The following is a 25,591-nucleotide window of genomic DNA, read 5'->3' as shown; positions in this document are numbered from 1 at the left end:
TCAGTGGAGGCGCACATACGTTTCACTGCGGAGGTAAGTAAAAGGCTGAACACCGCTAATTTCATTTGTTTAAAAGGTTATCTCCAGGGGGGTTAATTGTCCTCTTGTAAATATAATAGTTAAATATCTCAACTGATAATCCAAGGTATCTATCTGCACGAGGAGGAATAGAGATTCCCAGATGAATAACTGCTGTGCTTCTAAACCTACTGCCTCTAATGCATGCAATACAATATGCGGGGGTTAAATAATCCACTACCTCCTATTTGTGACAGACTGTCTTGGAATTGAAGGAGCTGCACATACTAATATACCGGTAGGTATATTATCTGTAGCTGTTATGCTATAAGTATCTATTTAGTCTTGAAAAAGGCCTTGAAAAAGCATAGCGAAACACTTAACAGATTTTAATAAATGTAACTGTTATGAAGATTGACTCTGCTAGTTTTCAATTCCTCTTAATATCGTCTGTGTTTTCTCTCCCCCACCTCTTCTCTCTCCCTCCTTTTTCTCTCCTTCTCCCTTCCTCTCCCTGCATTTCCCACCCTAGGCTTATATTCGAGTCAATAAGTTTTCCCAGTTTTTTGTGGTAAAATTAGGTGCCTCGGCTTATATTCGGGTCGACTTATACTCGAGTATATACGGTATATATTTTTCTTTATTGCTGCAACCATTATGATTATCGTGCTGGAGGAAGAGGAGTGTAAATAAAGAGTTGAGTTTGTTATAGAGATGGTCTGGCACCCAAATTATTGTGACTTTTATTACACTGCACCACAAAGTGACATTACCTGTGTCCTACTAACTACAAAGAAACACCTGCATGTGCAGGAACCCCCTGATCATTTACACCCATGCCCATCAGCTAGTTAGGGCTTGAGAAGGAGGTGCATTGTGTACCCTTTGCACCTCATACTACACACAGTGACAGGGGGTTACACCTAATTAGTTTATTAATATACTGCTACAATAAGTAGCCAGTCCTTATCTACTATTCACTTTCTCACACCCAACTTATCAGCACACAATTCCAACCGACTGATCTGTAAATAAACTATCGGCACGTACACTTGCCCTGTAGCTGTTGGAACATTATTAATTATTAACATTATTATTAATAAAAGTTTTTGTGGGGTGCGCTGCTCACAGTCAAACACTATCAATCGACAGTCAAAACACTATCAATCGGCACAAACACTTGTCCTGTAGCTGGTGGAACTATGTCTGAAAATAACATACCTGAGAGATGCCCAGAGATTGAATTGGACGGATGAGCGTGTGCTTGACCTTGGCACGTCCTTACTATACATTGACTACATGCATACACCACTTTCCTCCCACATTCCATCCATTAAATCGTAGACTGTCAGAAGTATTCTTTGCATTCGAAGATTAATTGGATGTATTTGCGTTCACTGGCGAATAGGTCTTTTCTGAACAAGTGCAGTACAATTTTACGAAAAATACGCCATGTACCGGCATTTACGTTCCTTAATGAACCGGGCCCACAATTTCGACAACAGTTTTATTTGCGTCTTGTGTCTGAGGCAATTTTATGGGCATAAACTTTTCAACAGACAATCACTTCCTCTCCAGGTACAAATCATTTTTAGTTTTAATGATGGAAACAGGATTTTTATAACTGCTAATCTGAAAAGATACAAAGCCATTTTCTTGGATACATCATCTCCCTGGAAGATACGGTATGGTATGAGTCCTAGAAAAATTGATTGTTTACTGGAATGGCTAATTCCCAAAATGAGAAATAATTGTAAAAATATGTAGTTTTGCAAATGTCTGTATAAAATGTATTAGAAATTTCTCCTGACCATGTTGTCATGTTTAATTGGTCTCCTGATGCAAAAGTGGAAACTGCAACTGAAAACTCTCTTTACACCTGTTCCTATTCTCATCCATTCAAATCCAGAATTGCCATTTGTAAGTCAAACTGCTGTGGGAGCTGGGGCTAAAATGATGTTACATCCTTGCACTTACTATTCATACCAGGGTGTAAATGTTTTAAGCTGCGATTTTGAAAATTCTGCGATTTTCTCGGGAGAGTTGAAACTCGCCGATGTATTAAACTGATATTTAATGTAAAATTGCAGGAGATTAGTTTTTTTAAGCATCGCAGGTTTCCAAATCGCAGCAAATCGCTGTCCTGATTTTTTCCCACTCTAGTTTTACAAGTCTCCAAATGTATGAAGCTCTGTTTTTGCTAACCCGACGGAGTTCCAAATAAAAATCACAAGATACAACAGGCTGCTTCCTAACAGGGTTATACAGCTGCAGGTCCCGGTGGCTGTCAAAAGTTTAAAAATAGATGTTTGAAAAATAAATGAATGGGGTCCCCCCGTCCGAGCACTGTTAAACCTAGTGCTGCCAGCCTACTGCTGTTTGCGCGAAAACCGTGAAAAAATTTGCTTGGGGTCCCCTGATTTTAACGTAACCAGCACTAGGTAAATCAGCTGGGGTGATTGGCACTATAACAGGGACATTTTCATTTTAAAAAATGGTGGGGTCTATGTGACCCAAAGAACAGAAGATTTTATTCAAGCATGGACATTTGGATTTTCAAATACGGGGGTCTATGTTACATTAAGAACAGAAGATTTTATTCAGGAATGGACTTTTTGAATTACAAATATTTTGGGGACATGGTTAACAAGCATTTTTGGATTAAAACCTGCTGACAAAAGAATGGTGTTGTGATTTTAACAATTTTGTTTTAGAACTACAGGTCGCAGCCAGGCATAGGTGTCAGGCCATGTTAGCACTTCTGGTTCTCCAAGTACCAGCATGACCTGGCTGCCATAGGTATGCTGGTGCTTGTAGTTCTACAAGCACCAGTATGCCCAGACTGATTAGAGCAGCCTGGCTTGGCTGGGACTTGTAGTTCCACAAAACAAAAATGGCATCCATTTGTTTTTTTTAACAATTTCATTGCCATAATTACCCTACACCCACCACCCAGGGGTGTAGGAAGAGCCCTAGTGCTTTCAGCACTGGGCTGGTTATTCCTGGAGGGGGGTCTGCTCGTCTTTTTAGCGGACCCCACTCCCTAGGGAATCCAGCCCAGCATTGAACAGCTTGGGGTAGGTTTGTCATTATGGCAGGGGGATCCCTGCCACGTGTACTCCTGCTATAGTGCCAACCACCCCGGCTGATTTGCCTAGTGCTGGTGAAAATCGGGGGGACCCAAGGCAAATTTTTCCCCGGTTTTCGCGCAAACAGCAGTAGGCTGGCAGCATTAGGATTAATAGTGCTCGGACAGGGGACCCCACACATTTATTTTACTTAAAATATTTCTCTATTTTTAAACTGTAAACAGCCACCAGGACCTGAGGCTGTATAGCCCTGTAGTGTAATAGTAATGTTTGCTAATTTCGCAGCTAGAAAGCAGCGTGTTGTATATCATCATCATCAATATCTATTTATATAACACCAGCAGATTCCGTAGGGCTTTACAATTGGGAACAAACATTAATAAAACAATACTGGGTAATACAGACAGACAGAGCGGTAAGAGGGCCCTGCTCGCAAGCTTACAATCTATGAATGGCAATTTTCACCTAAATATGGGAGAGTTAGCTACACACGGGCTTTAATTCCCAGCAAATCACGATTGAAAATCAATAAAAAAAGATATTAGGAAGGATAGCAACATTGTCAGGAGGAAAGATGATGAGCTCAGATTTGGAGATGTTGAGTTTCAACAAGCTCTGTGACATCCAGGTAGTTACAGCAGAGAGACAGCTATACACCTGGGTTTGTTACTTTAGTGAGGGCAGTTTCAGTTGAGTGAAGGGGACAGAAGCCAGAATTGAGAAGGTCAAAAAGAGAGTGGGTCAGACACTTGAAGACAAGCCGTTCGTGAATTTTAGAAGCAAAGGAAAACAGAAATATGGGGCGATAGTTGGAGAGAGAAGATGGGTTAAGGGAGGGTTTCCTAGGAACAGGGGAGATGAGAGCATGCTTGAAGGCCGAGGGGAAAATACCAGTGGAGAGCGAGTGGTTAAAGAGGTGAGCAAGGCGACAACAGGCAATGGAAGAAGGGGAGCAAAGCAACTTGAAGGAGACAGGTTGTAGAAGTAGAGGAGGAGAGAAGAGAGAGGAACTCAGGTACAGTCACAGGAGGGTAGGAGTCAAGGGTGGCAGAGTGAGTGATAGATAGGACAGATGGGGAGACGCAAATCTGATGAGAACAGATATCATTGTGGATAGAGTCAATTTTATTTTTGAAGTAGGTGGCAAAGGTTATGGACAAGGTGGGAGGAGGTGGCGGAGATTAGAAGGCAGGCTATTGTCTGTAAGGTGCATGGCGGCTAAAGGACTATAGTGTGCATTATCCAGAATGGAAGAAAAGTATTAGCCACAGCCAAAGCAGAAAAACAACTGTATCGTCATAAGACTGCAAAACCACAGGTGAGATTAAGCACATGCAGACACATTGACCGTATTTATGTGTAGCACAGGCGACTAGCACGCAGGTACCCAGATAGCATTACAGAACTGCAAATAAGAGACCTAACAAAGGATCTCACAGTATGAGACTGTTTAACCATGAGGGGTGAATGCTGTATAAAAACAAAAGCCACAAGAATATCAATTCCAAAACAAAGTGAGAGCAGAGCATTGAGACCATTTGATCTTATACACAGCGACATGTGTGGCCCAATGAAACCTCCAGCTGTGTGCACTAACATATATAGTGACCTTCACTGATAACTACTCCAGATACAGTCACTTACTTGACACAAAGCAAAGATGAAGTACTGGACAAGTTGCAGGACTATGTAACAATGACTAGAAATACATTTCAAAGAAATCCACTTGCATGTCATAGTGACAATGGTGAATTCACAGGACACAGAATAGAACACTTTCTAAGACAACTCGGCATAGAGAACCACAAGACAGTACCCTACACACTGCAACAAAAAGGGGTATCCGAAAGGAAGAACAGAACCTTGACTGAAATGGTCAGATGTATTTTAACAGATTCAGGACTATCTGAAGAATATTGGGGAGAAGCCACCATGACAGCCAGTTATTTGCAGGACAGACTATTTTCCATAACAGTGGAAAAAAGCAAGAATCCCAATAAACATTAAGGGCTAGATTTACTAAGCTGCGGGTTTGAAAAAGTGGGGATGTTGCCTATAGCAACCAATCAGATTCTAGCTGTCATTTTGTAGAAGGTACTAAATAAATGAAAGCTAGAATCTGATTGGTTGCTATAGGCAACATCCCCACTTTTTCAAACCCGCAGCTTAGTAAATCTAGCCCTAAGAGTTTTCGGGTGTAGGGCATTTGTCTACATTACCACAGAAAGATGTAGTAAACTGCAGAACTGGGCAGTGGAAGGCATTCTTGTTGGGCACACCGTAATTTAAATCCAAAAACAGAAAAAGTAAGTATAACCAATACTGTGACATTTGTTGAGGAACAGGTGTGGTGTAAAATTCAAGTCCTTTTATGGAGTGGAAATGTCTGTGCCTTCCACACAGCAAGCAATGACCCTAAAAATGTGCCACTTTACCACTTTTATGCTCATTTTAATAAACGCATTCAGCAAAATTAAATATTGTTTTTAAGTGTTCTGTAAAACTCTGCGGTTCGCTGCATTTACTCCTTACTTACCAGAAAATGTCTTGAAAGTAGGAAGGCAGTTCTGGACAAGACTCTTCTGACAACAGTCCCACCATTTTGAGCTTGGTATATTTACAGACAACCTCTGCAGTATATATGTTCTTTAAGGCAGTCAGATTCTTAGGGGCATATTCAATTGACGGCGGGATTGCCGAAAATCCCGCGCTCGAAAAATATTACCGTTAATACGGTAATCCTGCACGGGAAAACCGTTAATACGGTAATTTACTCACTGGATTTCAGCTCGCAGCTGCTGAAATCCAGCGAGATATTACCGTATAAAGGGTAATATTTTTCGAGCGCGGCATTTTCGGCGATCCCGCTGTCAATTGAATACCCCCTTAATACTCTTTCAGAAGACCAATGGGCCATGCCATTGTACTATCAAAAATGTATTCAAACTATTGACTTTTACTGAGAGTATTACTGGACTAATGGAATGTTCAAGTTGTACCGCCCAAATCTAGATATCCTACGCACCTACCTAAAAGCCCTGCAATCGAATATACTGTATTGCCAATTGATACGTCTCATTCTGAATATTTTTTTCTCTACTTGGCCTCTCACCATACACATTTAACAGTTACAACACATCTGAATGTCACACTCATTGACTAATGACAGAACGACCCTGCGCTTATGTATAGGGGACCTACATTTTAAACTTCAATAAGTTTATTTGAAGGACAAATTTGATAGCCAAACCTATGTATAACCAAATGGAACCGTGTCTAAAACTGCACTTAAGCACAGATCAACAGATATGCTGAAAATAAAAAGACTCGGAAAACAAGGAAGAATAATATAAGCAAACTAGTTAAACATTTATTTATGGTTCATACAATAAATATCTAATTTCAAACTTAATCTTATCTATCAATGTTTATAATAACCAATATAGACACTTAAATAGACTTACACATACGCTATCTTAAAATAGAACAGAGCACCACAAAAACTCGCAATAAAATAAAAAGAGGATACTGTTTACGGCTCATTATACTGTAGAAGCCAGATCATTTTGAGAGTAAATGAAAAGGGTGATGATCTATACTATTGAAGGAGCAAAATAATGAATCATTCCTATATAGGGAAATGGTTTTCAAATTTTATCTCCAGTATGTGTGGTAAAATTCACTCTTATATTTGTTCTTATCTAACATCTACAATAGTTTACATGTCAGAGATCAAATTTATGATTTATTAACAACTTTAGTGAATTATCCACTTTTACCCTAATATCATAAAATGTTGTTTGATAGGTCTCTGTAAAGCAAAGGGGCATATTCAATTAGCTTTCCGGTTCGCGGTAACGCGCGTCACCGCGAATCCTGCGCAGTATTGCCGTTAATACGGTACCGCATTAATGCAGATTTTCGTACGCAACCCTGTGGGCTGGGAACAAAAATCCACGTTATTGCGGCACCATGGATTGACTACGCGGCCCGTTCCGGCGCGATCCCGCAGACCGGAAAGCTAATTGAATATGACCCAAAGAGTAATTTAAACTCCTTAGACGCACCATTCATATTCAGACTAAAACAGTAAATAATTGCCTTGGAAATGATGACACATTAGTGACATCTAGTGGTGGTTTCAAAATATGAGACATCAGTCAACAGATCTCTTCCACTTTAGAAGGGCATTAATGCCCTGGAGTGCATATGCAAACTTCGGGACTATGGAACAGATCTGTAAACTCACTGGGGCATATTTAATTAGCTTTCCGGTCCATGGGATCGCGCCGGAACGGGCCGCGTAGTCAATCCACGGTACCGCAATAACGTGGATTTTCGTTCGCAGTCCATACGGTTGCATACAAAAATCCGCGTTAATGCGGTACCGTAGTAACGGCAATACTGCGCAGGCGCGTTACCGCGAACCGGAAAGCTAATTGAATATGCCCCTCTGAGTCTCAAATTAAAAACTTGCTGTTCCCATTGAGTTTTCAAACATTTGAAAGGAAAGGAATTAAAAATGACCAGAGCTGTAAAGCAACTATAGCCCGATCTATCATTAATACAAGTGCTTCCAAGACTTAAAAATACTAAAATGATCAACCCTTTCCTATTTTTCCATGAATAAAGTTCCTCTACAGAGACTATGCAAACTGTCATGATTAATTCACTTCTAGAAGATAATCTTTTAAAGTGTGTTAATTACAGGCTCTCTCTGATCTATACTGATCATATATTTGCCAAAATTCTGTCTCACAATCTGTGCATGCCCTGGTGAATCTAGACCAGGTTGGCTTCAGCATGGGCAGTGAGGACCTAACATTATTAATATTATAATCAACGTGTGTTTCCTCTGATTTCTACCAGGGTTCTGGAGAAAAATGCCAAGGTTGTTCTAACCCACCCTCTTAATTTTTGCCCTGCGCTTGGAGTCCTTCAAAAATGCATTACGAAGTAGTCTCTCGTGTGTGGTACATGGCCTCTATGGAATACATCACCAGCCTTCTCCATGACAAAATTATAAATTTCAATAAGGTGTGGAACTTTTGGTACTCCTTTCATCAAGCAAATATGCCCGCTACTTAAAAGGCTATTTTATTCAGAAGCTCTTACCAGGTCCTCCCCCTCCCCCATCCCCCCTCCCTCCTCTTTCTCTCTTCTATCTCTCTCTCTAAAAAATAAAAAAATAAAAACAGCATCGATATAGAGTTCCAGGGCAGTTGAGTCTTCCAACATCCTTGGCTGGGTCAGCCTATCTCCTTTCCATGGGTTAACTTACTGCTTTTTTTATGTTTAGGAATTTGTGTAACAATATGTCATTTGCCTGACTTTTTTTTTTTTTTTTTTCGTTTCTCAATTGACATGTTTTGGCCCTTATGTTCAAATGTTTTTCTTTTTTTTTTTTATTATCTGCTATGTGGAACTCCTTTTTTTTTGCATAAATAGTTTAAAAAAAAAAAAATGCATTACGAATATATCTTGTGTAAGGATTGACTGTTAAATTGAGTTCTTGAACAAATCATATAATTTTCGCTACCATTTTACTGCAAATTTCAAGAATGTACTGTACCCTTTTTTATGACTTATGCACACATTTATACTATTATATAAGCATCAGGTCATATAAATCAAACTTAATCCAAGTACTTAGTTTACAAATTCTTGGTATCATAAACGGGATGTAGAAATGCTGGAGTGGTGGAAAACTAGTACATTGGACTATTTTGAGCTAAGCAAAGGCGCTACTCTATGTAAGGTTTTGCTCTAAGACTACACTTCTCTCCTCTCAGCAACCAGAGCTACTGCATCCAACATTTTAAGTCTTGATTGATCAGACTGTATTTATATTGTTTAGCAAAAGTATTTTCATAAGTAGTCATGGCAGGAGTCATTAGATTTTGCTTTTTGTCTGGGCAGTGACATTGTAATGTTCTAGGTTATGCTGGTATGATGAATGCATATTTCATGAATTGAGTTGTCCTTGTGTGTTGAAAGAATGATTGTTGTTACCAGGTCAGGGACTAAATACAGGCCTGTCCCTATAAAACCAAGTGACTCACAGGAGTGCCATACACCCATAAAACTTTATCTGTCTATGTTCTGTATTGCTCCATACAAAAGTTTGACATAATAGGTTTGTCATTTCAATTGATGCTGATTATTAACAACCTGGGGGTATATTTACTAAACTGTGGGTTTAAAAAAGGGGAGATGGTGCCAATAGCAACCAATCAGATTCTAGTTATTTATTTAGTACAATCTACAAAATGACAGCTAGAATCTGATTGGTTGCTATAGGCAACATCTCCACTTTTTCAAACCCGCAGTTTTGTTTCTCCTTGCCTAAATCCAGATTAACATTTCACGTTGTCCTTGAAGTGATTATGTGAGGCAGATGGAACATGAAAGTGTTGATCTTTTGCTTGTCACTCATGGTTGGACAAAACAGTACCCCAGAATGCTATTGGCATTCACACCCAGAAAAGATTGATTTAATTATATTATCCTATAATGCACATGAATAGGAAGCTTGAATAAGGGTAGCTGTGTTGGATAGAGAACTGAGGAAACCCTTTCCTCTCAGTTCTGAAAGTCGTTCGTTTATATTAAATGATAGAAATACATTAAACTTATGAAAATGTTGCTATGATAATTATGTTGTGTATTAATCACATAGCACCTTATTGTAGTGTACAGAACTTATTGATTACCACCTTTGTCTAATTATTAAACTTCAACAATCTATACTCAGTCCCATAGTTTATTTAAAGTTTTTCTTTATTAACAGACAGCCAATTTAACAGAACATAAAGCACAGTTTTTTAAAGACACGTCCTTGTAAAAGGATTTGGTCCCCCACTATACAGGATTAAAAAGAAGTGTGCATAAATATATGCACACCAACCCATTCATACATACTGCATATCTATTTATAAAACATGTATTTATGAAATGGGGAAAGCGCACAATGTGTAGTGTTTTGAAGTTGATGCGGTTGGAGGCAGGGACAGAATTTGCACATCACATTGCGCTCACACACAAACTATGAGAAGAACATAAGGCCCAGAAGCTGTAGTTAAGTTAAAAGCGGCTTATGAGTACGTAACTTTCTCCTTCCAGATAGGGTATAAAATCTCTGAGGATATATGCTGATTGTGGATGTAATCTTCACTTTTAAAACATAAAACCAAATACATTTCTAAATTATGACACTAAAGTCTAATTTGTTCTAATCGCTTTGCAGGCATGCTTTAAGCAGGCGCAACATCTGCATTACTTATGTGAAAATATACACACAGCCCAAAAAATTAAATAAGATTTTATTCTATACAAAAATATTTCAATGACATTTATAAAAGAGATCTCATAATGGTCTATAGAATTTGCTCTGAACAAAGACCCGTGGGACACAGAGGCCTTCCTTCTTGTTCACGGTCTCTCGCAGCACGTACGCATTCGAAACTTCCTTGTACCCGGCCGTGGTGAAGAGATGTTGCAAATATTCTGAAATAAAGGAAATACAAATATTACTAAAGACTCTTTTGCAAGCACTTTACTTCTGTTTTTAAAAAGGTTAATGAAATATGCTTATACTTTTACAAATATGAGTGCAGTTGACATGATATAATTTTCTATAATATTTAAAAGTAATATACAGTGTTTCTGGAAAATAACTATATTTGAGAAATGAAGCAGCAACGTCTGTGCGGTGGATACTTGCCCTGCTTATTTTCCCTTCTTTTTAAATGGGATCATGCATTTATAACATGTATAAAGCCTTTTCCATAAAACTTGTGAACGCTGCATGCACAGTTATTTTGAAAGTTTCCTTCCTCTTAAGCTATTAAGAACTTTAGGTGCTAAATATATGCGAATTGCAGACTTAATTTTGTCACATGTAAAATGCAAGAACATGTTGATACCATTAAGAAAAATGCTAAATAGAAAAAATGTATGCATGTAATACAAATTATGTAGCTTTGTAATTAGCTTTGATTGACAGATCAACAGCATCTTGGAGAACTATCATAAGAGACAACGTGAAAAATGGTTATTGTAATTTAGCTGCTTTTTACCACACTGGGGCGCTAATGGGATGGAGACCTTACAGACACAAGAGGTATGGTTCAGTGCAAGTTCAACTGTAATCTATGAAGCAAACTTTCATAATGTGTAGCAAAAAATATTTTTTTATTATTAATGCAGTACCGTATTAGCCAGAAAAATCTATGTGATGTTAAATACTTTCGTGTCAAAAAAGACAAAAGTATTATAGGAGCGATACCTTTATTGGCTAACCAAAAAAAATTATTATATTTGCTAACTTTTAGATCTTCCAAAAGTTTTTAGATGGATAAGGATTTTTCTGTTGTAATGTGGAAACTCATTACAAAATTACCCTCTTTCCCATAATGCCTTTACATTCCTCCTACCTCATGTAGCAGTGCTCCTCACTGTGACTAATGTCGACCACACATTCAGCAATATTGGGTGTGCCCCCAAAACAACTGCAATGCCCCAATAACGTCCTCATCCAACAATGTGAACAGGCTCAAGTAGCACCAGAAGTGAATAGGCCTGTGTCTTTGTGTTAATTTGGGCACCCCAGGGTCTCACCAAATTGAACAGTAATTGTATAATTAATATTGTTACCAACCACCAGCAATTATTTATGGTCTTTTTTCAAGACTCTCTAAACACTGGCACATCGGTAAAAAAAGACAACTTGCAGTAGCACTGATCAGTTACCGAACAGGTGTTTATGGTCTAAGGTACAAGCTAACTGAGTGATTCACCTGTGGTGAAAAAGTAACACCGAGTCCCATCTTGTCTCACATAGAAGTTTTCTCCGAGTTTATTTCCTGATTTAAAGCGTAACATGGCATGGTCATGCAGCCCGTAGTCTCGGAATAAAACACAACCACCAGGTTTCAGCACCTGCAAAAAAACACATGCATTAGCTAATTATGTAATTGCATGTTATTGTTTTAATCACTGCCTTGCTGTAAGATCTATAGACAAACTCTGTTAAACTCATTGCGTATACCTTGTAAATGTTTTCTATAGCAAGGTGCATTTTGTCTGGATGGACAGCAGAGAGAACAAAGATTAACATGGTAACATCTATGCTGCCTGCGGGAATGTTGTCTGTCAGATCATCCTTTGTCAGATCACACTGGAAAGCTTTGCAGGTATCTGTATTGTAAGAAGGATTTTCCTGTGTATGTAAACAAATAAAATTAATACTCCAGTAAGGAATTTTCATCAGTGATTTGGGTTCAACATTGATATGCACCAACTTGCTAAAGAATCCAAAGAAAAAAAAAAAACAAGACTTGTATCTATAAGTGAATTATTTATATACACAAAAGGCGAACGCACATCACCTCCACAAATTTAGTAAAATGTTTGCAAATGACCATTCTCTACTGACAAGATCAGGCCTGGCCAACCTGTAGCTCTCCAGGTGTTGTTAAACTACAAGTTGCAAAGCATGATGGGGCTTGTAGTTTCACAACACCTGAAGAGCCACAGGTTGACCAGGCCTGGTCTAGATTTTCATAATTTCTTCGGCTTCTTTGTTTGATTTATTTACAACCAGGAACTCATAATTTAAACTAATGCGCTTGTTTGGGTTAATATCCTGGACCATTTTTTTTTTACATGCTCTAATGATAAATACATCCACACAAAGAATGCCTGTACCAAGAAGAGTTGGGGAGAATAGTGTGTAAAACCTCTCAATACAAATACACTGCTGCTTTCAACTGAAGATTAAAAACAGAATATGAGGAAAATACTGTCATTTGCATCAGTCAGAAAACGACAGATCAAAGAAATTAAGGCTTGCAAAATTACAGCCATTAGCGGACGTTTGACTTGATGCAACAGCATGTGCGGCCCAAAATGCTATCGACCTGGGAGCGTCAACATCCTACTACCACATTAACAAGCCCAATGAGGCTGGAAATTATCTGGCTTTCTGCCTAACAGGCTGAGCTTCATTCAATTTGGCCACCAATGCATGGCAAAATTTGGCACGTACAATCAGTGTGAGGCTTAAGAAATGTAATTTATAAATTCTTTTTTCCATATTGATACAAACCTTCACAAATTGTATAGCTCTAGGCGAAAAGTCACAAGCATAAACAAACAGACCAGGATCTTCTTCCAGGAGGGGAAATAAGCAGTTGCCTACACCACATCCTGCTTCTAGGATAGTCAGACTTTGGTTCTCAAACTGAAAGGCAAGAAATGTACCAGAGTTTATTATTACGTTATATCAAAATAGCAAATTGTGCCTTCAAGTATCACACAATCTAAACACAAAAGTGTTGTTTACACACAACAGACATCCATTTGATTGCTGGACTAATATTAATAAGGAAGGAAAACCTGCATCATGAATATTAGCAAATAAGTGCATCAGTGTATTATATATACATGCACAGATGTAATATAATATAAAGTGTAGTGACTGTGTCAGACATTTCACCTCTCTGCAGGCTTTAAGTTCCTCAAACTCCCTTGTTGTCCAGTGTCTGTCTTTAAAGAAATTAGTGCTGTTTCTTTTGTAGAATAGGTCCCAATTCTTCTGTACTTCTCTTTCTAGCTTGAGCTGTTTGAAATCCGATACCAGCTCCCCATCGTCGTTTTGGACCTTTTGGCCAACTTCAGGTATACGACTTATCACATCATCAACTTTCTTCTGAGATGGCACCTCAGAAGAGGAAAATGTTTCACAGTGAGAGCAATTATTTTCTGTCGATTTACTCCCATCCATAGTATGGGAGACGATGTTATACTGCTACACTGTAATGGGAAAAAGAACAATCCCAAGTAAGAAAAACCATTACCTTATTTGGTTAACCGAGAAGATCAATATTGCAAATTTGCATAACTGCTTAAGCCTATGTTTCGGGTTATAGTGCAAAACAATTATGATGGTCAATTATGGACTAGACATAAAAGAGGATACTATAAGCTGCCCAACTCTGGCTAAAATTGTTAGGACAAACTTGTTTTCTGTTTGATTAGATTATGCCACCTCACCTCCTGACCTTACAGGTCACCAAAAAACTGCAGTTGTTTATGCTTCCTGCAAAATACAATCCCTTATGGTGCTTTTAATATCCATCAATCTAATAATGCTTGATGACGGTGGGGCAATGTCTAAAACAAAGTACAGAGTTTAGTGTGTGATGCAGTTTACCGAAAAAATAAAATACTGAACATATAACATAGGACACTGTACATTATATAACATAACATTTCCATGCCCACTTCATACAGTACATATGTTCTATACAGGTATATCATGGCCAGCATAACAGCCCACAAAGGTATCTATGTAATTTGAAGTTTCAATTATTATCATAGATTTGTAAGGTGCCACAATGCTCCGCGGTGCCGTACAGTAGAGGAGACAAGGACATACATAAAACAGGACATACATATTACAAGAACAGACAAAATTAATGGAGACATGAAAACAAAGGGTATGGAGGACCCTGCCATTAGAGAGCTTACATTCTAAAGGGAAGAAGGCACAGCTGAAACAAGAGGAGCGAGTGTGGCTCAGAGTGGAGATTGGGATAGTTGTGAGGGTGCCTTAGTGTGAATAGTGTTATCGATTATAAGGTTACCTCTAAAAAAGAGATGGGTTTTCAAAGAGCAACTAAAGATTTGAAGGCCGTGGGAAAGTCTGATTGAGCATGGTAGGGAATTTCATAAGTGGGGAGCAGCACAGGAGAAGTTTTGTAGGCTAGAGTGAGAGGTGGTTATCAGAGACGAGAAAAGGCATGGGTCAGAGGTAGATCTATGGGTGGGAGGGAGAGAATTTTGATATGAGACTTGAGATATATGCAGGGGTGTTGTTGTTGAGGGCTTGTAGGTAAGGGTGAATAATTTGAATTTGATTCTGGAGGACACAGGGAGCCAGTGTAGGGATTTGCAAAGTGGTGCAGCAGATGTGAAGCGGTGAGAGAGGAAGATCAGTCTTGCAGCAGCATTTAGGATGGATTGAAGTGTGGATATATGGGTGTCAGGAATGTCAGATAGCAGGAGGTTGCAATAGTCAAGAAGGGAAATGATGAGAGAATGGATGAGCTTTGGTAGCCGGTTGAGTAAGAAAGGGAATATTCTGGCAATGTTTTTAAGGTGGAGTTGACAGGACTGGAAGAGAGCGTGGATGTGAGGAATAAAGCAGAGGGCGGAGTAAAGTGTAACACCAAGGCAGCAGGCTTAGGAGACTGAGGAAATCTTGGTGTTATTGACAGTGAGGGAGATTTGAGGGCAGGTGGTGAAGGAAGGAAGGAAGATAATAAGTTCTGTTTTGGACATGTTGAGCTTTAGGTAGTGTTGGGACATCCATGTGCAGATAGCAGAAAGACAGTTGGTTACACGAGATAGAATAGAAGGATAGAGGTCAGGGGAAGAGAAATAGATTTGGGTGTCATCAGCGTAGAGGTGGTCTTGAATGCAGAATGAGTGAATTAGTGCCCCAAGAGAAGAGGTGTACAATAAAAAAGTAAAGGGCCAAGAACAGAGCCTTGTGGGACCCCAACTGATAGTGGGAGTGGAGAGGATGTGCCAGGTATAGAAACACTAAAGGAGCAGTTCGATATGTAGGAAGTGAACCAGGAAAGGATTGTGTCACAAAGATCAATGGTGTGAAGGGTGTGTAATAAGAGAAGAGGGCGATTAACAGTATCAAAAGCAGTAAGGAATATGTATGGAAAAATTACCATTAGATTTTGCAGTAAGTAGATCATTGGTCACTTTTGTGAGAGCAGTTTCAGTGGAATTTTGGGGGCAGAAGCCTGATTGCAGAGTCGAGAATGGAATGAGAGGAGAGAAAATTAGACAGCTGTACACTAATTGCTCAAGTAGTTTGGAGGCAGAAAACTGTTGTTTTCAGGGATTTTAAAGGGGGCAAACATTTGATAAATAGGCCCCTAAGTAAGAATAAGATGTGCAACTCATGCAAAATTGTACTGTGTATTTGGTAAATATTAAACACAGTGACGTTTATAATGGCAGATCTTTAAAAGCTGATATTGCACAGATAACTTAGGAACTATGTAATTAATGTAGAGGGGCAAGGCAATGCCCTTCTAATATAATAACCAATGTGTACGGCTACAAGTAAAGCGCCTGTTTGGGGCACCAGCTGGTGTTATATAATCTGAGGTAATAACGTTGTGCACCAGCTCAGCATAATACATAAAAAAAAAACAAGGAGCAGCCAAATTCATCTCCCTTTCTCTTCCTATTATTATGATGAATGCACGCTGCTGTGAGACGCTCCGTACCGGAGGAGGGACTCTATGGTAAGGAGTAGTACGTCACAATCTACATTGTGCTTGGGGGAAAGGTACCAGCTACTGGTATCAACGCTACACATGCGTGCAGTACAGTAGAGGTGGAGCCGCATTTACCTTTTTTTGCTTATGCAATTACCGACATAATCTTCTAAAAGATAACAGCTGACGGGAATGAACGGGACTCCACCCCCACCGCCCCTGGACCGAGAAGAGCACCCGCTGAGATTAGGAGAGAGCTTCGAGAAGAGGCCGCGCTCCTCCTTCCACACAGTGCGCTGTGAGTACCCCGAGTGACGTCACACGACTTCCACCAGTAACATTCGGCCAGTTCTCGTGGTGACGTCATCCGTCCTTATTCCTGACCTCCGAGGTCATGTCATGTTAGTGATGTCATCCTGTCATTGCCGTTAAGCCAATTTGTTGTATGATGTGACTCTTTTTTTCAGTTATAAAGATGATGAGGTGACCTCAGGCATTCTTTTATTACCAGATAAAATTGCAACTTTTATTTTTTGGACTGAGATTATGTGTTTGTTTAGGACTGTTAAAGGATATGTAACTTTTGTTTTGTATTGCATTTTGTTTGTTCAGTATTTGCGGAGTCACCATAAATTAACTTTGTTCAGTTCGTTTTCTCTGTTGGTGTCTCTAGTTTAAATCTTGTTCATTTTGTATTCTACTTATTTATCATATCTAATTTTTCCATCACCTTGCGCTTTGTCTGCATGTTGTGTTTTTCTTGGCTGTATTTCAGAACACATCATGCATATGGTAGATAATGTAAATGTAATATTCGGATAGTCTACAGATCTGTAGCAAAAAGGTTCTCTCATCCTACTCCAATGGACCTTAAATAAATTAAAAAAGGCAAATATTATTCCTTTTCCAATATCCTGTATACAGAATAGTCCCTTTCATGTTCATTATACAGTATAGCCACATTGTGTCAAGTGTACAGTACTGTGTCCCTATGCTAGTACACAGTTCGCCCTCAGCCCAAGTTACTCATCTACTCCAGATGCTTCTCAAGCAGAGGCTGTTGTCAAAGTAATCAATAGGAATCAGTTTGTGCTGTGATTGGTTAACACATAGGCAAATGAGGGGGGGGGGGGTTCCTAGTTCCTGGAATCCCCCCTTCCCCAAGCCTGGGGCACTGTATAATTGAGGTGGCTGAACCCTGCCCCTGCTTCACACGGCTCTGCTTGAAAAGGGAGAGCTGCGTGCACCTAACAGTAGTGCATGCAGCATTGCCAATGTATATTATAGGGATAGGAAGAGTTGGAGAGCAGCCAATCACTGTCTAAAATTATAGCCACTCCCCCATGCATGCTGGTCACGCCCACTGGTGGCGTGGTGTGGAAACCCCCTCTACAAATATTGCGTTGGCCCCTGTAACACTACAAGCAACAAAGCTAATGAGAAAATATCGTAACAGTATAATTTCCTCACAGATATTATATTTGTCATACAAAAAAGAACCATAATTACAAACCACCAGAGTTATGTGACCTTTTAATATCACACAGCGAAGTGTCTTTATACTTGTCAAAATACTCTGATATGACTTGTAATTCCCATACTGTTACAGTTGGGTTATTGTTTATAATACATAAATGGTGTAATTGATGACATAACTATTATAAGATTATAAGTAATAATGGGCCTGATTCATCGTCAGACATAAGTCCCATTGTGTGCTGTATTTGCCATGAAATTGCTATGTGCATGCTCATAAATGGACTTTACACCAGTGAACGCAATTGCATCTAATTCATGTCAAAACGCAAATGACACTTTTGACTGCCTCTGACTTAAAAAGCGGAACGGGGGTGGATGCATGTAGGCCATGTACAATAAGGGCGTGCTGAGGTTGAGCTTTAATTGTAAATAATCTTTATTAAATGTTTTTGCTTGTGTTCTGATGGGACTTTCTAATGCACATATGCATGTTCTTATCCTGCACTGTGTTCTGTCTGTCTCCATACGGCAACTGATGTATAGCCAAAGCGTACTTGTACCCAGATTCAAATGGAGATGTTTTGTTACATCTGCTAGTACTTGAATACAGGCGTACATGCGTGCAAGTTGCGTCCAATTTTTTTAAATGTAAGTTGCGTTCACTTTGCGTACACAGATGAATCAGGCCCAATATATACAGCAGATTACATCATAGTAATATTAACATTGCTTGTTTTTTTTTTATATAAAACAAATATTAGACATTGCTGGGCATGGTACCAGTTTGGGAAGCTAACCATTTTCCGGCCTATAACCAACCATATGGGCACTAGTGTTTCTCTAAGTTGTTTTATCCTAATGGTAAAAATGTGCACTAGCTGAGGCTCTGGCAACCAGTTACTATGATTGAGAGCTCAATGCTTTTAGAGTTTAAATATCTGGAACCCAATATCAATGAGTGGAACACTGGTGTCTCTCTCTGGTTGATATAATCTATGCTGTCTATGGGTCAGATTCAATTCGGTGCGAAGTGCTGCAATATTTCTCCAGAACAGCCTGCAGAGACACATCACCTCAGTGTTTTTACTGAAATTTGAGCTCATTTTCCCTTGTGTTGCATAACACAGCCATGTCTTACATTATGCCTCTAACATTATTTAATATATAAATTGCATACTTCTACGTTTGGAGGCTTCAGCTGCTGAACGCTGATTTATATTTCTATATGGTGAAATTAGTACTTAACATCATGAATTATTGTTCATGAATTATCATGAGTCCTTGCTCTAGTACACTTGTCAGTAAGTAAATTTGACATTACACCAGTGTTGGCATTTACTTGATAATGTGTCACATTGCATGGCAAATAACTAATAACAAACTAGAGACTCACAAAAGGGAGTACTTGCAGTCTGGTTTGCTTTCTGAGAACCACCACGTAATGTTAATTTTGCATTAGAGACATTTAAGGGACTCAAAACCTGCTAGTCTTCACACCCATCTTAATCTCCCTTATTGTAGTCGTGTATGAAGGCACTTGCGTGTGTCTGTGTGTGATATAAATTTAATATTAGGGTTGCCAGTTATAAAAACTGGTGCACAAGCAGTGATGTAAAGAGGTCTTGTAACCCATAGCAACTTCTTAGAAAATATAAACATTGTACTGGTGCTGATTAAATGCCAGTAGTAAGGTGGCCATGGCAACTAAAAACATCACAATGGCAAATGCTGGGCTCTGTTTTATAAAGTTTATTTCTGTAGTGTAAGTTGCATTTAATAGCTCAGTATACAATTTTCACATTCTTTTGTGATGTGTTCTGCATGCCACCTATGACTGGCTGTGATTTCCTCCAATGAGAAGTGGCAGTGCTGTAAACTCTGACTCCTAACCAGACTGTAGTATTGGGGGCTGGCCCACATGGAGAAAGAGAGTGGGGAAGTATGCAACTATGGTATCCCAGCATGTTTAATCGACTATAATAACAAAAGAGAAACGCCAGTGTGTATGAATCCTTATGTTGTAACTTAAGTGGAATAACAGCAGAGCTAACATTAATTCATGGACTGAGACTCCATAGTTCAACTGCTCTGCTTTTCCTACATCAGATTAGACAGATTTTAAAAGATAAATGTGTTTCCCAATAACGACTCTGTCGTACTTCCCTCTTGGCAAGAGGACTAAGGTAGTCTGTTCATTGTGGGAGAAGTAACCAGTCCCTCCTTTAACATATTTTCTTTCTTCATTGAAAGATGAATTGGTACTTTCATCACCATGTGCTCTAAAAAATGCATACAAATGCAAACAAACAAAAAGGTGCTCAGAGTGCTGTTCATTCAGACTCTCCACAAGAGAAGAAAGGTCCTTTATCTCCCGGAGTCATAAGGAACAGATTTTTTTCCTTATTGAAATCCCATGATTGGTAATCTTGTAGCACCCAGTGCACAATCAAGAGAATAAATTAAAAATTGTACTCCAGGGGCTTCAGCCCTTTTTCTAAAGCATAAGAGCTCTTTATCCTTGACACCCGAAGCCAACATCTTAGGGGACAAGGGTCTTCAGACTGCACTTTGCTGCAAGGCTACTGGGGGTTAATTTACCCTGGGATTTGCCAAAGCTTAACCCAGGGTCACTCAGTCTTCAGCTCCCCCTAACCATTAAGCTTCAGGGACGCACCATCTTTCCTAGAGGGCAACTGCAACCCTCAAATTAATGAGGAAAAAAAAGTAAAAATACAAACTGAAAGGTGACACAAGTGGGAGAAAAAAACCCATATATGAATAATGATCGTGTACACGGTCCCAGTCTGGCTGGATCATTCAAATGACTTTGGTTTCCCTTATTACCAGCACAAGTGTGCGATTTTGTTATAATATTACAGGAGCCTTCCCTCTGTGTGTTTTGGAAGCCAGTCAAAGTCACGGAAGGCAGTGGGGCAGGTAGGGGTCATTTACTATAGGCAATTAGGTTCTTCTAAGCTACAAACGAAGCTGAAACTGGATCTGAATGCTTGTGAGTTCAAATAAACCTGTTAGTTGTAGATGGTTAAAGAGAGCAAGTTTTTTTGGGGTGGGCATATGATGTACAGACTAAAATAAAAGTATAGCATGAAAATAAGAATTTCATAAAATGAAATGTAAGTATAAATAATAGTGTAGTATTGGTGGTAAAATTTACAAAAAGCAAACCTTGCATACTAAAATGAGTGGTCTCTATCTATTACCCTGGTCTGATTTACATGGGTTACAACAGATTTTTTTGCTCAGTTACATGTATTATAGTTTATAGTTTTGTGAACAAATATGCATACTAGTCCATTTTCCAGTTATTCAATAAATTAGACAATGAGATTAAAGACAGGTTGTTGAAGAGATAATGGACACGTGCCTCTTTTTCTTTAGATGATTTTAAACCAGCATCTATCGACACATCTTGTGAGGGAGAACTTCAAGTTGGGAAAGGAGATGAAGTTACAATAACTTTGCCACATATCCCAGTAAGTCAAAAGGTATTTCTTTATAAAAGCTTTAGAGGTGACATGAGATGTCAGATCTGAAAATTAGGTGATTCTGAAGGGACATTACGTGTGGTATTAGCAAACTGACAACCATTTTAAAGTACCGTATATATTCGTGTATAAGCCGAGTTTTTCAGCACATTTTTTGTGCTGAAAAAAGTCCTCGGCTTATACACGAGTGACCTCCTGTTCTCCAGTCCCTCAGCTTTTAACTTCCACAGTGGAACGTATGTGTGTTCCACTGACAGGAAGTTCGGCATTTGGAACGCAAACTTGCATTCCAAATGCGGAACTTCCTGTCTGTGGAACGCATATGCGTTCCACTGCGGAGGTAAGTAAAAGACTGAACTCCTCCTCCTGATCACTTATTGCACTGCTTCAAGCTGATGACCTTTCAGCAACAATAGCATGAAATGTAACTGGCGCAATGAGGAGACATGGAACTGGGGCATTGACTTGCAGCCTATTTGCACATTGGACCCTTAATTGTGGACACTCATTATAAAAATCTAGCGATCCCAACAGCGCAGTGGAGGAGACCCCGGGGGAGGAAAACTCCATGATTCTGGTAAGGTGCAGCAACTTTAGTAGCCCGCCACAACCAATCAGCATTCAATGACAGAGAGGTTTTAATCACTACAGCATCAATTTGCTTATTTTTTTATATTTCAGGCGCTGGTAGCAATGGTTGCTAAAAACAGGAACTAAAATGTTAGTTTAGTTAACATATTCAGGGAGATCTTAGACTCCAATTTTCCCAACCTATCTGCCATGTCCTGCTGGATCCACCAGAACCTGTAAGATATTAGTTCCCCTCCATCACTTACACATGTCTCCTGTTTACCAGTAGCTGCTGCATTTCCCACCCTAGGCTTATACTCGAGTCAATAAGTTTTCCCAGTTTTTTTAGGTAAAATTAGGTGCCTCGGCTTATACTCGGGTCGACTTATACTCGAGTATATACGGTATGTAAAATAAAACTTAAATTTAAGTCTTGCAAGTTATTTCCCGTGCAAAATTATATTTGCCTACTTTTTGGACTTCCCTTGATTCACATCACTGCATTGCTATGATGAAGCATTTGCAATATTATTGTCATCTAGGGCCTGGTCTGCCCACTTCACTAGAGAGTAAAACGGGATTTGTGGGGGACATTCCAGAGAAGACAGTTATGCCAAAAATAATGTACCCTGGGAAACATTGTCTTATTGTAGTCTACAGCCTTCTCTGCTGCAATTGCTGTATGTTGAATAGTAGAAGATGAATCGACATCTGCACGCTTTAAAATCAATTAAACTCTTCAAAAAGTGTGTTCATACATTTTCAGTGATGCTTCACACATGGTAGATTTCTTGTTTAACCAGTGGGAATAACTCTACAACATGTGTATTTATAAAACAGTTATACAGCTCATTTTAATTTATTTGGAAAACACTGTTTTCTAAAGATGAATAATTTTAATAAAATAAGGGTAGCTCCATGTAATAAAATGTTTTGCTCAAAAGTTGTTGTTCTGTAAGACAAGTGACTATTCGGTTATTTTTTGTGGACATGACATACATACATAAGGAGATATAGTACCATACAACCACTTTGTGATCTCTAAACTGCTTTTATGTCTGATTCTCTGACTTTAAACTTGATATTGAACCCTTCATTCAGTTACTTGATGCAAATGTACTTTTCTCTCCTCTACCACTATTAAAACTCCACCGCCATTGTTTTGCAGCCTTCTTGTCCTTTGTTTAGTAATCATTTACAGCTTTATAATTGGGGTTGGGGGGGGGGGTGCAGGCATAATCAGGGTGCATGGTAATGATTTACAGGTATACTGTGATGTCTGGTCAGCATTTACCATTTACAGCTATACTCTGGTGCTTGGTCAGCATTTACAGCCATCCTGGGGTGCTTGGTCAGCATTCTCCGTTTACATCTAAACATGGGTGCTTGGTAGTCATTTAAAGCTATACAGGGTGCTTGCTCAGCATTTACAGCTATACCGGGGGTGCTTAATAATCATTTACAGCTATACTGGAATTGCTTGGTCAGCATTTACAGTTATGCTGGGTACTGGGGAGCTTAGTCAGCATTTATATGGTTGTTTGGTAATCATTTACAACTATACTGGTGTGCTTAGCCAGCATTTACAGCTATACTGGTGTGCTTGGCCAGCATTTACAGCTATACTGGTGTGCTTGGCCAGCATTTACAGCTATACTGGTGTGCTTGGCCAGCATTTACAGCTATACTGGTGTGCTTAGCCAGCATTTACAGCTATACTGGTGTGCTTGGCCAGCATTTACAGCAATACTGGTGTGCTTGGCCAGCATTTACAGCAATACTGGTGTGCTTGGTCAGCATTTACAGCTATACTGGTGTGCTTGGCCAGCATTTACAGCTATACTGGTGTGCTTGGCCAGCATTTACAGCTATACTGGTGTGCTTGGCCAGCATTTACAGCTATACTGGTGTGCTTGGCCAGCATTTACAGCTATACTGGTGTGCTTGGCCAGCATTTACAACTATACTGGTGTGCTTAGCCAGCATTTACAGCTATACTGGTGTGCTTGGCCAGCATTTACAGCTATACTGGTGTGCTTGGCCAGCATTTACAGCAATACTGGTGTGCTTGGCCAGCATTTTCAACTTTGCTAGCGTTGCTTGGTAATCATTTAAAAGCAGAATGTTGGTGCATGGTAAATAAACTTGTGGGAAATCCTAATGTAGACATCTCCATATTGTGAAATCATTTATTTTAAAACACCATGTGAAAGGTAACTATTCCTATGTCATAAAGTAAAAATAGAAAATATTTTCTCTTTCATCGAATCTGGGGGACTCTGCTGCCATGGGGTTGTATTAGGGGACACAGGAGTTGGCACTTAAATAGTTAAATAAACTGTTAATGTAACTGTTGACAAAAGCTCCTCCCCTCTGCAACCCCTGTAGCTCCTCAGTGTTATTTAAGTGCTCGTAGGAGTTTATAATTACAATAGGATTTTAGCTGCTCTGCAGCTATTTTTGTAGATTAGGTTTTATTTTATTTTGTTTAAATGATTTATTAGTAATTTGTAATGTGCACTGTGTTTTAGCTACACAGTGCTGACAGGCATAGTCTGCTGAGGGAAACTAATTCCCACAGACAGGTTTAGTAGATTTACAGATAAGTGCCAGTTACTCTCACAGTAAGTAAATTTTTGCTGAGCCTGTTTCCTATAGTTACAGTGGCTATCACTGCTGTTTACTATTATTATTAAACTGACCAGTGCTGCCGTTGGTGGCATAGAGTGCCGCGATGTCAAGATAGAGCCGCCATATCTGTGCTTATACCAAATCTCCATTTCAAAATAGGAGAGGGGCACTTGGAAAAATGTATTATTAAGCTGACTCTCCGGTGCTGCTGTTGGTGGCATAGAATGCCGCGATGTCAAGATGGAGCAGCCATATCGGTGCTCATACCAAGTTCCCCTCTCAAAATAGAAGAGGGGCACTCTTAAAAATCAGTGCCACGGAAGGATAAAACAGACACTAATGAGTCAAGGAGGACTTATTTTGCTGGCTTGAAAATAGAAAGCCATCGCAGACGGCATGCATAGAAGCCAGGGGGGCTTCACTCATCAGTGGACTTGGTACATTCCTTAGGCGGGAAAACAACCTAATGTGTTGGCAGTACACTCCTGAGAGGATTATTAAGGAGTGTATTCTGCTATTATCCTTGCTGACAAGATTCTCTCTTCCTGACTGTACTTCAACTATCCTAGAGTGATAAGTACATTGTTGAATTCTTGTATTACTGTCTACTGGTGTAAACTGTATTTATATGACTGTATATATTCATATATCAAACTGTATTACACATAGTTTTGATAACTTGACAGATACAAGTACTATTACACACATATAGTGGTTAAAAACTGAGGAGGAGCTTGTCATTTTCATACAGAACTGCTCCCCCTTCGCAAATTGGTATGTTCCATGGAGCCAATTCAGGAGAAGTGATAGTTGGAGACAATTGAAGAAACTCCTGAGCAGTTTTAGCTCACAGACACTGCTTCTGGTCAGCAGTATATACTGTGTCTGACTGACAGCCTGCTCTCTATCTACTGCTACTGGTCAGCAGTATATACTGTGTCTGACTGACAGCCTGCTCTCTGTCTACTGCTACTGGTCAGCAGTATATACT

At 39.4% G+C, this 25,591-nt stretch overlaps 2 protein-coding genes across 4 annotated transcripts in view; one reads left to right on the top strand and one right to left on the bottom strand.

Annotated features, from left to right (window-relative positions):
* Positions 1–10,412: 10,412 nt before the first annotated feature.
* Positions 10,413–16,736, bottom strand: METTL6 (methyltransferase 6, tRNA N3-cytidine). 2 transcript variants are annotated; one of them, XM_075212422.1, is made up of 7 exons: positions 16,550–16,736; positions 15,857–15,931; positions 13,606–13,922; positions 13,216–13,350; positions 12,157–12,327; positions 11,906–12,047; positions 10,413–10,613 (listed from the first exon to the last, which is right to left on the bottom strand). In XM_075212422.1, the coding sequence occupies exons 3-7, from the start codon at positions 13,891–13,893 to the stop codon at positions 10,474–10,476; spliced, it is 876 nt and encodes a 291-aa protein (XP_075068523.1). In that variant the 5' UTR covers positions 13,894–13,922; positions 15,857–15,931; positions 16,550–16,736; the 3' UTR covers positions 10,413–10,473. The 2 variants fall into 2 exon arrangements, with proteins under 2 accessions (XP_075068523.1, XP_075068522.1); XM_075212421.1 differs by lacking the exon at positions 15,857–15,931.
* Positions 16,467–25,591, top strand: part of EAF1 (ELL associated factor 1) — a 27,049-nt gene continuing 17,924 nt past the window's right edge. Inside the window, exons 1-2 of one of the 2 annotated variants that reach the window (XM_075212424.1) lie at positions 16,467–16,712; positions 21,293–21,387. In XM_075212424.1, coding sequence (XP_075068525.1) covers positions 16,607–16,712; positions 21,293–21,387 — 201 coding nt within the window. In that variant the 5' untranslated portion in view covers positions 16,467–16,606. Of the gene's footprint in view, positions 16,713–21,292; positions 21,400–25,591 lie in introns of both variants that reach the window. The other variant, XM_075212423.1, reaches the window with a different exon arrangement.

This window comes from Mixophyes fleayi, chromosome 5, assembly GCF_038048845.1.
Source record: "Mixophyes fleayi isolate aMixFle1 chromosome 5, aMixFle1.hap1, whole genome shotgun sequence".
Classification (NCBI taxonomy): domain Eukaryota; kingdom Metazoa; phylum Chordata; class Amphibia; order Anura; family Limnodynastidae; genus Mixophyes; species Mixophyes fleayi.
The sequence above is the reverse complement of the archived record's forward strand: the minus strand, read 5'-3'. Positions and strand labels throughout refer to the sequence as shown.